This window comes from Phyllopteryx taeniolatus, chromosome 21, assembly GCF_024500385.1.
Source record: "Phyllopteryx taeniolatus isolate TA_2022b chromosome 21, UOR_Ptae_1.2, whole genome shotgun sequence".
In the NCBI taxonomy this organism is placed as follows: domain Eukaryota; kingdom Metazoa; phylum Chordata; class Actinopteri; order Syngnathiformes; family Syngnathidae; genus Phyllopteryx; species Phyllopteryx taeniolatus.
The window spans coordinates 11,011,166-11,024,944 of NC_084522.1; the positions used below are offsets into that span (position 1 = coordinate 11,011,166).

The 13,779-nt window shown below is 40.5% G+C and overlaps 1 protein-coding gene across 2 annotated transcripts; it reads left to right on the plus strand.

The window, feature by feature from the left end:
• The first annotated feature begins 4,687 nt into the window (after positions 1-4,687).
• lipea (lipase, hormone-sensitive a) lies at positions 4,688-13,239 on the plus strand. Of its 2 annotated transcripts, none has more exons than XM_061759912.1 (11): positions 4,688-4,776; positions 7,814-8,061; positions 8,709-8,993; positions 9,128-9,218; positions 9,302-9,447; positions 9,563-9,748; positions 10,015-10,167; positions 10,255-10,399; positions 11,107-11,334; positions 11,624-12,015; positions 12,483-13,239. In XM_061759912.1, the coding sequence occupies exons 1-11, from the start codon at positions 4,761-4,763 to the stop codon at positions 12,714-12,716; spliced, it is 2,124 nt and encodes a 707-aa protein (XP_061615896.1). In that variant the 5' UTR covers positions 4,688-4,760; the 3' UTR covers positions 12,717-13,239. The 2 variants fall into 2 exon arrangements, with proteins under 2 accessions (XP_061615896.1, XP_061615895.1); XM_061759911.1 differs by lacking the exon at positions 4,688-4,776 and adding an exon at positions 4,850-4,976.
• Positions 13,240-13,779: the final 540 nt, after the last annotated feature.

The window sequence follows — 13,779 nt, forward strand, 5'->3', positions numbered from 1 at the left end:
TCAAGGATACAGCTTTTTTTTTTTTTTTTTTTTTTACACACCAGGTGAGGCTCAGCCCATCTTGATGCTCATCTGTCTCCTCCTACTTTCTTCCTGGCTCAGCGAGTTCGTCCATTTTATGCAATAGAATAATTGGTGCCTCATCACTCCTTTATTGCCACAGATGGTTTATAAAACTCATGTTAAAGTTGTTAGGTTACTTTATAACTTCAAATACTATTTTAAACTGGACTTTGAAGTACTTTTCTGTATTCCCTGGTTTGTTTCTAATATGTAGGTTTGTTGCATGTCTATTTTTGTAATATACTGCAAAAACAAAAGGTTGTAGTTCCAAAAATTGGAAAATAAAATTCACTTGGTGAGAGAAATTTAAACATGCATCACCAGGTAACTTTTATCATGTATAAAACCTGTGAGTATCATTTGGCTTTGTAGTTTATATGCAGTATGTTTTTATTTGCTCTGAAAGTAGCAGTGTTTATCAGCATCCTGGGTGAATAATAACAATACTTATCTCTAGATTATAAAAGAGGAAGCCCATGGCGTATTTGTCTCCTCACTCCTATTAGAGATGAGTCTTTGGTGCCATTCTATATTTGCGTTTAGGCTATGAACCTTTCTTGGCACATGCACTTCCTTGAGGTTTATCACCGATTTCGACACAGTTCCTTAATTACATTTTAAAGTGGCAAAGTCTAGTTGTAAAGTTTAGTTTTATGTGAGAGAATATTTGGGTGCTTCTTACTATATTCTCAGGTTGTGAGGTTGTTACAGCTGAGGAAACAGTCAGGTCTTCTCAGAAATCCAATACTGTACTGCAATGTGGCAAAAGACAATTCAAACAAACAAAAACCCCACAAAGGATGGTGTTCTAAGTCAATATTTGAATGTGTTTCCTGGTGACACGAAGGTGCAGTGATTTGGTCAGTGATAACTATTACTTGTACTTGAAATCCTGTCATATAACTGTTATTGCTATTTACACTGTAACGCAACCGCAAGACCATTTACTTTATTTATTTTACAATTTTACAATACAGCTGGTGAATGAACAGATATTGAATTAAAGAACAATTTCATGATGTGGACTAACTTGATGGGAAGATATATAATTGAATCAAACACCTCCTTAACACATCTGCCAGTATACTGTACAGTGTTGAAAACAATTTTGTATTTATTTTACAATGAGAAATGCACTGGTATCGTACTGCAACATGTTGCTGCTTGTCATGCTGAAAGTGTAGGTTCAATTCCCTTCCAACAACCCCGACACCCTGCCACTGGATCTCTCCAGTGCCAGTCCAAAGCTTGGATAAATGTAAGGCATAAACTGCCAAAAATGCAAGAGACTACCTATGGCGACTCCTATGGAGGGGTCGCAAGTCAACTACATTTTACAATTACAAATAGAGGGCATTAAGAGTAACACATTGTAGCCCTATCCGTAAATTTTTTTTTTTTTTTTTTTTGCTGATTCGCTGATTAGAAAAAAAAGGTTTTCAAGAAGTGTTTTTTCTTCAAGATTGTCAGTGAAAAATGAAAAAGTAAAAACTGATAAATTAACTAATGGGCAGACACAGAAAGGACATGCCCTGTTACACCCCTGCAGACTCATCCCTATATTGAACTTAACTAAAATACATCCAGCCATACAGACAGCAGCACATTCAGTTCCATGCTGGTGTTCTCTTTCATCATACTGACTGGCGTGGGCTTCAAGGGAAGCTGTTAGCACGGCATCTCTGTTGACAGTTTATGAGCAAACTACATGCATCGATTGTTAACCTGTCCTAAGACGGGCAGAGAAAAATGTGTATATAGGGTCAGAGGTTATCAGCCAGTTGTTTTAACCTTTTAGGTTAAGCCTCAACCGGTAACATGTTCGACAGAACAGATCAGGCTGGGTTTTGACATGAGTAAAAGTCAACTCATACTGAGTTCAGGCCAGTCTTGCCATCGTGGCCTCCACTCAGGAGGTTACTGCCACCTGTTTGTTTGTCTGTAAATGGAATTATCTAAAAATGACTCAATAACATCCATAAAGCTTGGAGCATCCAGGTAAAGGTTCACTTAATTTCAAACTGAAATATACATAAATCTTAAGAATATAAGGCGGGCAAGAGGTGGATAAATGTACTCAACTAAGAGTACTTTTAATTTAGAATACGCTTTTATGACTCAAGGAAAACCAAAAAGTCCCCCAAATCATTACTTGTGTAAGCAAGTATTGAGTGAAAAAACTGGTGAGTAACTTCTGATTTATTTATTTTTTATGTAGCGCATAAACGTAAAATGGACAAAAATATAAAATAGGGATATGCAAATTTAAATATTACCCAACATTTTTACTTTAAAACATCCATCCATCCATCCATCCATTTTCTGAGCCGCTTCTCCTCACCAGGGTAGCGGGCATGCTGGAGCCTATCCCAGCTGTCATCAGGCAGGAGGCGGGGTACACCCTGAACTGGTTGCCAGCCAATCGCAGGGCACATACAAACAAATAACCATTCGCACTCACAGTCACACCTATGGGCAATTTAGAGTCTCCAATTAATGCATGTTTTTGGGGTGTGGGAGGAAACCGGAGTCATCCACAGTATATGGTTTTAAATTCAATTTTTTGGTTATCACATGTGAACAAGCACATTAAACACATAATTATTAATTCATCTTCCGTTCCACTTATCCTCACTTGTATTTGATTATATTGAGCCTCGACAGGTGGATTTATCGGCAATGTTGATCTGTTTCATTCGTCACAAACAATTGGAGTTCTGCCAACTTTCATATTTATCTTCAGTGCTGTTCATACATTGTGAATTTTCTTTCTGCAGAAATGAACAGAGCTCAAACGGATTTGATTGGATCGGATGAACTTCAATTTGCATTCACGTGTTGTGGTTGACCTGCTGGTTTCATTCCAGAGACTGAGACCAAACGCAGACCTAAACAGTCTCTTGTATGTTAATATGCTCCAAGTGGAGTTCTTGTAGGCTGAAATGCCAACATTTTTTGGGGCAGCCAGATGATATACGAGCCTACCTGTGAGGTAAATATAGATTTCTACCATGTTTCACGTAAATGACTCACTTTGCAAAATTCTGTGTGAGGCCGCAGAGACTGTGTGGTCTTGTGACTGACGTACAGTAACTAGTAGTTACGTTGGATTGGTAAAACAGAGTCATGTGATACAAGTTTCTCTGACAAACAAAAATAGATCACGAAAGTAATAATATATACCTGTAGATGAATATGCAGTACAAGTAGCGAGCAGAATGTTAGTCAATGTAATGGAGTAAAAGCAGTGTTTCTTTGAAACAAAAATACTCAAGTAAAAGTAAAACTTATGCTGTATTAAAAGTACTCAAACAAGTACAATTAATCCCAAAGGTTACTCAAATAAATGTAAAAGAGTAAGTGTAGGTCAGGGAAACAACTAATTGTTGTGCTAAATTACAACTACAGTACCGTACCTGGAATCCTAGGAATACAGCTGGAATTTCCCTGCTTCCTGAAGAATTACTTACTTCCTGTATTGGTCATTGATTTACTGCTTGCCCAATATGTATTATTACTATTTTTTGTTTGTTTGATAAATCAACCATCAGGCCCTTCAGGACCAATCAGCATAACTGTAATTATTGTTAATCTTTAAACAGGATGAGTTCAGAGATAGCATTTGTGCGGAACTCGGTAAAACAAATAAAAATACATTTCTTCCACACCTTCACGTATCGGATGAGGAAAGGTCTCTCTTATTTTGTTTACAGTGTCAAATTCCAGAGTAGCGTTTGTTCGACGAGCTGCCACCCGCATGGAGACCAGTTGAAATGAAGGCCTGTGTTTACAAGTTGACAGTTTCAGTAATTGTCATGTTGAAGCAACATACTGTAAGATCATGAAAGTGACCTTTGAAATCCACACCAACGAATATAATCTTCAGACTTAATCCTTTTACTCATGCTGAGTCATTGGTCGTTTGGGTAAGGTTAATGACACCAGAGGTTCAAAAATATGTCCTTAATTTGAAAGCCACTGACACTATATTTATAAATCATCCACTGGGTCGTGTGATATAAATGTCTGTTGCAGTTTTGGATTACATGAAGTCAGTCATGACCTTTTGCAGTTAGCATGTTCATCTTTTCCTCAAATCTTTTATGTACAATTGTTAATTTTTTTTTTAAATATTATGTAATTTGCTATTTTGTTAATTCTAAATAACTTCCATCCATATAGTGGGACCCATTAGAGAAGCAATGTGTGCCAAGCCACCTCAAAGAATGACACAGTACAGTTCTACAGCAATGCAAACTTAACTACACCCACGACAATGAATAAAATGTTCAATAAATACTTGTCATACAGTGCTATATTGTAATTAAAAGTGTATATAATCATATTTTTAAAGGCAGAATTTACTATACAGTACAACTTGTGTTTTGGATCTCTGTAGATTGCGCAGCCACACAAATGCATACTGTATACAAATGATAAACCATCCAGATGCTATTTGGAATCACTGATGCGGTTGAATGAATAATAATAAATATTATTAATATTAGTAGTGGTATACACAAAACATCGTAAAATGTGTGATTTTGGTGAGCTTTTACCACCATGATAATGATTCCTACGCGACAATAGATTGCTTTGTTATGCTAGCTGGGAGGCGGCTCACGTGACGTTACCCAGCATTCTCTGGGCGGGCTGTCGCTCGCTGACGCCCCGCCCCGTTTGAGGAAGTCACGGAGATGCCTGTTGCTGTCGGTAAGTCAAACCAACATGAGCTCATTTCTACACCCATAGCTGACTCGAAAATGGAGCGTCTTGATACTGACGCGGTAGTGGGGTCGATCAGTGTTTACATACCTTCGATATGAAGCAACTTGTTGATCCGTCCGGCCGGCAAAGTTTTCGCGACAAGCAACATGGTCGCACATCATGTGGCGAAAGCACAGATAAACATGGTTGGTTAATTGCGAGTGTTGTTGGTTTTGTTTTGTAGTTTTGAGACAAAGTAGTAGACAGAAAGGCGACCTGTCATGCATGAGAACGGAAAGTAATATCGGGCTGTGACAGAGACAGTGCGTCACATTAGCTGTTTGAGGTCAAGGGGCGTTTTGCTGGAAAGGTCCGATAGGTACAACACAAATTTGACAATTCATTTAGAATATTACAGTAAATTTAGCTTGTTGTTTATTAATTAATTGGTTAAATTGGATGCAGTAGTTTTTAGCAAAATGTGTTTTTGAACGTTGGTCATTTGGTTCACAGGAAACGTATCATGTTTTGTTTGTTTCTCTTTTCGTTGTACACATAATGAGTTACTCTAGAAAATAATCAGATCATACAGTAATTTAAAGGTATGTTTGAATCCATCAAACCTCTCCCAGTGCTATGTCTCTTGTCGACATTTTACAGTGTTCTCCAAACTCACGAATACCTTCAAAACGTATTTTTTTTGTTTCATCCAGTTACTTGACAGACTACAATAAGTTTGATCTTTTTGCATTGAAATCAAATCCAAATATGGTCTAGCTTACCATTATAAATGGAGCATTATGCTACTACATGATGTCTCGTGCATAACTTATTTATTGATGTACTACAACCCCAATTCCAATGAAGTTGGGATGTTGTGTTAAACATAAATAAAAACAGAATACAATGATTTGTAAATCATGTGCAACCTATATTTAATTGAATACACTACAAAGACAAGATATTTAATGTTCAAACTGATACATTTTATTGTTTTTAGCAAATAATCATTAACTTAGAATTTTATGGCTGCAACACGTTCCAAAAAAGCTGGGACAGGTGGCAAAAAAGACTGAGAAAGTTGAGGAATGCTCATCAAACACCTGTTTGGAACATCCCGCAGGTGAACAGGCTAATTGGGAACAGGTGGTTGCCATGATTGAGTATAAAAGGAGCTTCCCTGAATTGCTGTCGTTCACAAGGAAAGATGGGGCGAGATTCACGTCTTTGTGAACAAGTGCGTGAGAAAATAGTAAAACAGTTTAAGGACAATGTTCCTCAACATACAATTGCAAGGAATTTAGGGATTTCATCATCTACGGTCCATAATATCATCAAAAGGTTCAGAGAATCTGGAGAAATCACTGCATGTAAGCGGCAAGGCCGAAAACCAACATTGAATGCCTGTGACCTTCGATCCCTCAGGCGGCACTGCATCAAAAAGGAAGGCTCAGGAACACTTCAGAAAACCAATGTCAGTAAATACAGTTTGGCGCTACATCCGTAAGTGCAACTTGAAACTCTACTATGCAAAGCAAAAGCCATTTATCAACAACACCCAGAAACGCCGCCGGCTTCTCTGGGCCCGAGCTCATCTAAGATGGACTGACGTAACGTGGAAAAGTGTTCTGTGGTCCGACGAGTCCACATTTCAAATTGTTTTTGGAAATTGTGGACGTTGTGTTCTCCGGGCCAAAGAGGAAAAGAACCATCCGGACTGTTATGGACGCAAAGTTCAAAAGCCAGCATCTGTGATGGTATGGGGCTGTGTTAGTGCCAATGGCATAGGTAACTTACACGTCTGTGAAGGCACCATTAATGCTGAAAGGTACATAGAGGTTTTGGAAAACACATGCTGCCATCCAAGCAACGTCTTTTTCATGGACGCCCCTGCTTATTTCAGAAAGACAATGCCAAACCACATTCTGCACGTGTTATAACAGTGTGGCTTCCGAGAAAAAGAGTGCGGGTACTAGACTGGCCTGCCCGCAGTCTCCCATTGAAAATGTGTGGTGCATTATGAAGCGTAAAATACGACAACGGAGACCCCGGACCGTTGAACAGCTGAAGCTGTACATCAAGCAAGAATTGGAAAGAATTCCACCTACAAAGCTTCAACAATTTGTGTCCTCAGTTCCCAAACATTTATTGAATGTTGTTAAAAGGAAAGGTGATCTAACACAGTGGTATACATGACCCTGTCCCAGATTTTTGGGAACGTGTTGCAGCCATAAAATTCCAAGTTAATGATTATTTGCTAAAAACAATAAAGTTTATCGGTTTGAACATTAAATATATTGTCTTTGTAGTGTATTCAGTTAAATCTAGGTTGAACATGATTTGCAAATCATTGTATTCTGTTTTTATTTGTTTAACACAACGTCCCAACTTCATTGGAATTGGGGCTGCATATTTAAAAGGTTGTCAATTTTATTAATTGTTCTGATAACACATAACTACTTCACATTGCTCCACCTAACATCAGTCATAATCATGAACAAGGTGCTAAAACAGCGACCGCATTTATTTGTTCATTGAAATAACATTGCTATTATTTTATATTGCAATAGGCAACTGTTTTTGCAGTCATTAATGTATTGTTTTTACATGGATCAAATATCTAGCCTTCAGTTTCAAGCTTTCCATTCAAATTTAGAGGTTCACGTTATTTTCCTAACTAATGCTCCAAAATCCCCACCAAATAGTGTTTGTTTGTTAGTACCATACAGACACTAGATTTATTACCAAAAAATCTAATACAAAGTGCAATACTTATTTTTCTTCTTCTCGGGTCAGCAAATAATGGCCTCGTTCCAAAGTGCTATCCTCCGGCTTCACAAGACAACAAGTCTGTTGTCAAAGCCAAGAAAGGACTTTTGTTGCAGTCAAAAAGATCATTAAAGTCTGTGTGTTTACCCAAAGGTGAACAGTCCTTCTTTTAAAGATACACACGGTGATCATAGGACATAACACCAAGCTACGGAGACACCTATAAACGAGGTCAAAGTTTTATTAGGTTCTCTTGTCTCTCTTTGACCCCCAGCCTCAGACATGGATTTCAAGGTTGCGTTTTCAGCCTTGGAGGCCATGTGTGAAGAAAATATTTCTGCTTTTTGTGGACCTTCTGATCTCGCCGACGGCACTGTTACCCAACGCTTGGTGGTTTGCATGAAACAGATTCAAGAACACGGTCGAGCCCTTGAGCCTATGGTCACCAGCTTCACTTCCATCTGCCACCATTATGACTTTGACGCGCAAACACCTGGAAATGGGTATCGCACCCTGATCAAGGTAAGGAAAAAAAGTCTAATTTCTTTCATTGCCATGTCATCTGCTGTATGTCATACATGGTTGATACATTACATAGAAAACAGAGAGAGAACGGTTTCAGAATAGTTTTGTTCTTGGCTGTTTTTAGCTGTGTGTTTTGGGTTTTTATTTATTAGGTCAACATGACAGGCCGTGACTGCTGTGGATGCCCTGCGAGATTTTTAAACTGTCAAAAGACTTGCAATGGAAGTCACTGTTTGGATGAGAAACCTCGTCGGCCATAGTAAAACAAGAACAAAGCAACTCACCTATTATAATATATAATAGGGCTTGGCAAAACTTGAAGGTGGTCCATAGTGGGACACAAAGCATATGTACTGTATTCCCTGGCATCTAACACTCACTGCACCAACTCTTCTAAAGCTAAGCCATATGATTAATTAGCTACGATCCCTGCTACAGCATACCTTGGGGTCCTTGGGGGCTACCTAGTGCCTGTGGGCACCATCTGGCTGACCACTGATGTAGTTTAATCACATTAACAAAATAAAACGGCACTGATAAAATTGTGGACTGAATGGTTGGGGGGTCTCAGTACGTGGTTTGTTTCATGAACCAGAACCACATCGCTTCTGATTGGATCTCTCTTCTCTATATGCGACTTCTAGGTGTTGCAGTCATGTATTTTGCACATCCTACACAAGGGTCACTACATTGCCTCAAATCACAAGAGCACCTTCTTCAGAGTGTACCACAATGCCTCAGAGATGGAGGCCTACTGCACCGCCCTGTGCCAGCTGCGAGCGCTGCTCTACCTCGCCAAGCGGCTGATCAATGACAACGATTTTGGCCAGCTGTACTCACTACAGGATCTCGACCTGAGCCACAGATATGTGCAGGAATACAGCTCACTGCACAAAGCCTGTTTCTATGGCCGGTGTCTGGGCTTTCAGGTCTGCCAGCACCGACTGAATTGATTCTATGAAGATGTTACAAATAACCAGACTTACAGAATTATGTTTAAGTAAGTTTAGGTCACAGGTTTTCAGCATTTGAAGCAAAACTCTTCCATTGTTTCCTTGGACAGTTCTCACCAAGTCTTCGTCCGTTCCTCCAGACTATTGTCATAAGCATGATCTCTTATGGTGAGACTTATGGTAAACAGCAGTCTGGGCTGGGTGAGTCTTTGTCCTGACCTCAGATACAGTTATGTATGATGGTCCATTTGAGATTTCATTCCTCTGTTGTCTCGTTTTGTCAGGTTTGGCAGCCCTGTCTCTCCTCACATCAGGAAAGTACGTCATTGATCCAGAGTTGCGTGGTTCAGAATTCGAACGCATTACTCAGAACCTGGACATGCAATTTTGGAAGTCCTTCTGGAACATCACAGAGTCTGAGATTTTAACAGTAGGCAGGGTCAAATTTTAATCCTTCTCTTACTTTCTTCTTTTTGACCTGAAGTCCAAGTGAGGGTTTAATTGAATTGATAATGTTTCCTCTGTTCATGTTGTTCTCCCCTCAGGGCTTCAGTAGAATAGCTTCCTACCCCGTACAGTTGAACCTCACTCTTACGATACCTCCTGTCCCATTACGCCTCCCCCTGGCATCGGACCCGAATCTGTCTGCTACTGTGTCACCTCCACTGGCCCACTGGGGTCCTGGGCCAGTCCACATGCGTCTGATCTCCCACGAGATTCGTGAAGGACAGGTGAAACATGACATGGATAAGAAAATTAGCGTTGTCCTAAAGTGTCACAGCTCCTTGCTCTGATGTTCCAGTTAACCAAAATTGATAGTGTATATTGTTTTGATTTAGGAATATCAAAATGTGAATGGCAATATATTTGCAATAAAAAAAAGTCAAAAGTTCTAAAACACGTCCTAATACTGGTACCACTGTGGGAGATTTGTCTTTTGTCGTAGGAATACCTTGAAAGTGAGTGGAGCTTTTGCCTGTATTTTTCCAATTTGCAGGACAGTGAGGAGCTCCTGGCTTTTTCTCGTGGCGATCCGTCCTCTGTCTCTGCATCCAATCTCCCGTGGGTGCAGAAGCAACCCCTATCCCCGTGGTTGCTCATTCACTTCCACGGAGGAGGCTTTGTGGCCCAGACTTCCAGATCACATGAGGTACAGCGCGTCATGGTTTGCCTTAACCACTTAATCTGGCAGCGGTCCTAAAGGTCTTAACCCTTTTCATGTCTTCTTTTGTCTCAGAATTATCTGCGAAGCTGGTCGAAGCAGTTGAATGTTCCTGTCCTCTCTGTTGACTACTCTCTGTCACCTGAAGCGCCCTTTCCTCGAGCTCTTGAGGAATGTTTTTACGCTTACTGCTGGGCCTTGAAAAACTGCCATCTGCTTGGTTAGTATATCTGTGATCATTGTCAAGGAAAAAGGTTTTGCGAAATATTCGTTCATTCATTCTTTCATTTTCTATACTGCTTGCATCTCGCTAAAAGTTTCTGGTTTAGTTCAATCCAAAGATGTTTAATGACGTTAAGGCATCAAGCACTCCCAGATGACATTCACCCAGCTATGCTTTTATGGACTTTGTATTGTGCACTAGAGAACAGTCATGCTGGAAGAAAAGGCCCTCCCCAGACTGTTGCCATGAAGTATGCTAAAGGATTAATATTCAAGGGGAATTAAGGGGACTTGTCCAAATACATTAATCAGGAATGTATGATTAAGACTCAATTACTCAATTCTTCTGACCATATAGTACAGGGGTCACCAACTTTGTGTCCGTGGCCATGGACCACATGATAAGCCCATGGCCCTGTTCTAAAAATAGCTCACCAGTGACTTCCTTTGTGATTTTCCTTTGTGACATTGTGATTTCCTAGGAATGTTGGAGAAGTGATCATTTGAAAATGTAAACACTTGCAGAGAATTATAGAAATAGTGTCGTTTATTGATATGTATCTGTTTCCTACCTCGTTAAATCATTGTTGATAATTATTGTGAGCAGTCATTAACATGGTCAGTGTCCTCACACAGATGAATATCATGAATATTAATAATAGTACAGATAATGGATGGATGGAACTCGTAATGTCTGTGTCCCAGGTTCGACAGCAGACCGTGTCTCTCTGGCAGGAGACAGCGCTGGGGGCAACCTCTGCATTACTGTGTCCATGAAGGCCATGACGTGTGGTATCCGAGTCCCTGACGGCATTATGGCCGCCTACCCTGCCACCTTGCTCACCACGGACGCCTCGCCCTCTCGCTTGCTCACACTCATTGACCCACTGTTACCTTTGGGTGTTCTTGCAAAGTGCCTCAATGCCTATGCAGGTAGGTTTGTGCAGTAATAGACGTATGTTCTTTCACACATCATTTAACCGGAGAGGACTTAATGATGATGCCTGAAAACAAAATAGACAATGTATTTGTGGGCAAATCAGATAATGTGGGCATGATTACAACATTGGTTGTATAACTGAGCACCCCGGCTTCAGTGTACCACGGTAGGGTGAGGGTACTTATATAATGTTTCTGTTAATTTTTTGTAGAATTGACCCTGATTGATTTTTTGTTGCTTGCTTTTGTTCTTTCACATCCCACCATTCCTCTCTACCCCTAGGTGTGGACTCTCAGACTGTACAGCCGGCTGTGGGAGGCAACAGTCTGACGGCTCTGGGCAGAGAAACTACCGCACTGCTCAGTGATCTCACTCAGGGAGCAACCAGCTGGATCCAGTCCTTTCTGCCGCCCATGTGGCCCACAAGTGGAGCCGGCTCACGAACATCAAGACACAAAGAGTCCCCAAGCATGGACACACACAGGAATTTAAGCCATTCCTCACCTCCAAACTCCCAATGTCATCTGGATTACCCAGTGGGCTTTGAGCCCCTGCGCTCCGAATGCCTTGCAGTTGTTCAGCCGACCTCCTCCCCTATCATCAGGAACCCGTTTGTGTCACCGCTGCTGGCGCCTGACAGCCTTCTTCGAGGCCTGCCGCCTGTTCACCTAGTGGTGAGAGAGACGACTTCTCCACTCCCTTATGTGCAAAATACATTTCTAGTATATCCTTTATCAATAACTGCTTTAGAAATGTCATACTATGACACTGCACACATGTAATCAACTACTGTAAATCTGTGCACCCCGGATTGGTCACCAGACAATCACAGAGCACATAAAGACAAACAACCATTCATATTCACACCTATCAACAATTTTGAGTCTTCAGCTAAACTAATGACGAATGTGGGAGGAATCCTGCCGATCCAGAGAAAACCCACACAAGCATGGGGGAAAACATGCAGGTTCCACACAAAAACGATCTACACAACCAATTACCATTTAAAATGTGTTTTTTTAAAAAAGATTTTTAAATGAGCGCTAACCCTGGGATATTTTCATGTTTTTAAACACTCGCTTCCCTTAATTCATAAATTTGACTTAATTTATTTTCCTGACCTGTGCTTGTTTCCACATAGGCCCCTGCTCTTGATGCTTTACTGGATGACTCTGTGATGTTTGCCAAGAAGCTGCGAGACATGGGCCAGCCTGTAAGCTTGACGGTGGTGGAGGACCTTCCGCACGGCTTCCTCAGCCTTTCGCAGCTCTGCAAGGAGACAGAGGTTGCTGCAGAAATCTGCTTGGAGAAAATAAGGGAGATTTTTCAGGAAGGGAGCACCAAAAACTGTTCTGACAAAGCTAGAAGAGATTAATCACACTTTGATTCCTCAATGGTATTTTGTAGGAGTGTTTCATAAGTGGGAAAAGAAACAATCTACAGTTTTTGGGGAAAGTTAAATTTAAATCCATACCCAATAGTGTCTTCTGTCGGAGTCACAGAAAAATCCACTTAAATTAAAAAAAATATATATCTCATTGGTTTTATTATCATCAGTGGCAACACAATTTGTTGTGTTTCCCCAATGTTTGTGTAAAAAAGAATTGCAGATGGGGTTATATAGTGCACAAAACGTGCAGTTGATGGAGTTCACGTGCCTTTAAGCTGTCTAGTGTATGTACATTACTGAAATAAGACACTAGGTTTCCGAACATTCCAAGATTAATGGATCACACACAAAATGCTTTACAGATCCACCATTTCATTATATGTGAGTACTACTGTGGCCTTCACCTTGTATTGCTCAAAGCAGGGAATTTACTTGGTGTTAATATTTCTTAATAATATTTATTACAGTGTAATATTTAAAGCCTTATTAAATCAAAAATGCAATAGTGTTGGACTGTTGGGTCTTATGTGAGCTCATGGGGACTTTTTAAGATCACAAGGATGTATATGAACTGCTGCGTTTTCCTGCCCCTCAACTGCAGTTTAGCGCCAGTTTGAGATGTTTTATAGGTGTCCCACTGCTCCAACACGCAGCGCAAGTTTCTCGTAACAGTATCTGTTCTTGACAAACCACGCAGTGAAAGGCCTGCTACTACCACCACTGATGAAAACACCAAACTCCTAGAGCACGTGTTCTTGCGCATCATAATCTTCCGTTTGAAGCCTTTGAACAATCTGAAGCTGCTACAGGTAAAGCTCAATCTCTGAAGTATCCACTGTATTGATTTTTTGTGGTTCGCCAAGAACCGATCCTGTATCGAGAAACTTGCCATGGATAACGTAAATTGTATTATCCGTTGGAACAGTGTGAGAGCCATAACGCTTCTCAAACTGCCGCTGCACTGCAGTTAGGGACTGAAAAACTTTTGGCCAGTCAACAATTTAGCAACACTGTCCAGTGTCAAATTGGCAAGCCACGTGCATGTAAA

Coding starts and splice junctions, on each gene's coding strand:
- lipea (XM_061759911.1), top strand. CDS start 4,886: ATGAAGCAACTTGTTGATCCGTCCGGCCGGCAAAGTTTTCGCGACAAG. Junction 9,749..10,014: donor ACGAGATTCGTGAAGGACAG/GTGAAACATGAC, acceptor TCCAATTTGCAG/GACAGTGAGGAGCTCCTGGC. Junction 10,168..10,254: donor AGACTTCCAGATCACATGAG/GTACAGCGCGTC, acceptor CTTTTGTCTCAG/AATTATCTGCGAAGCTGGTC.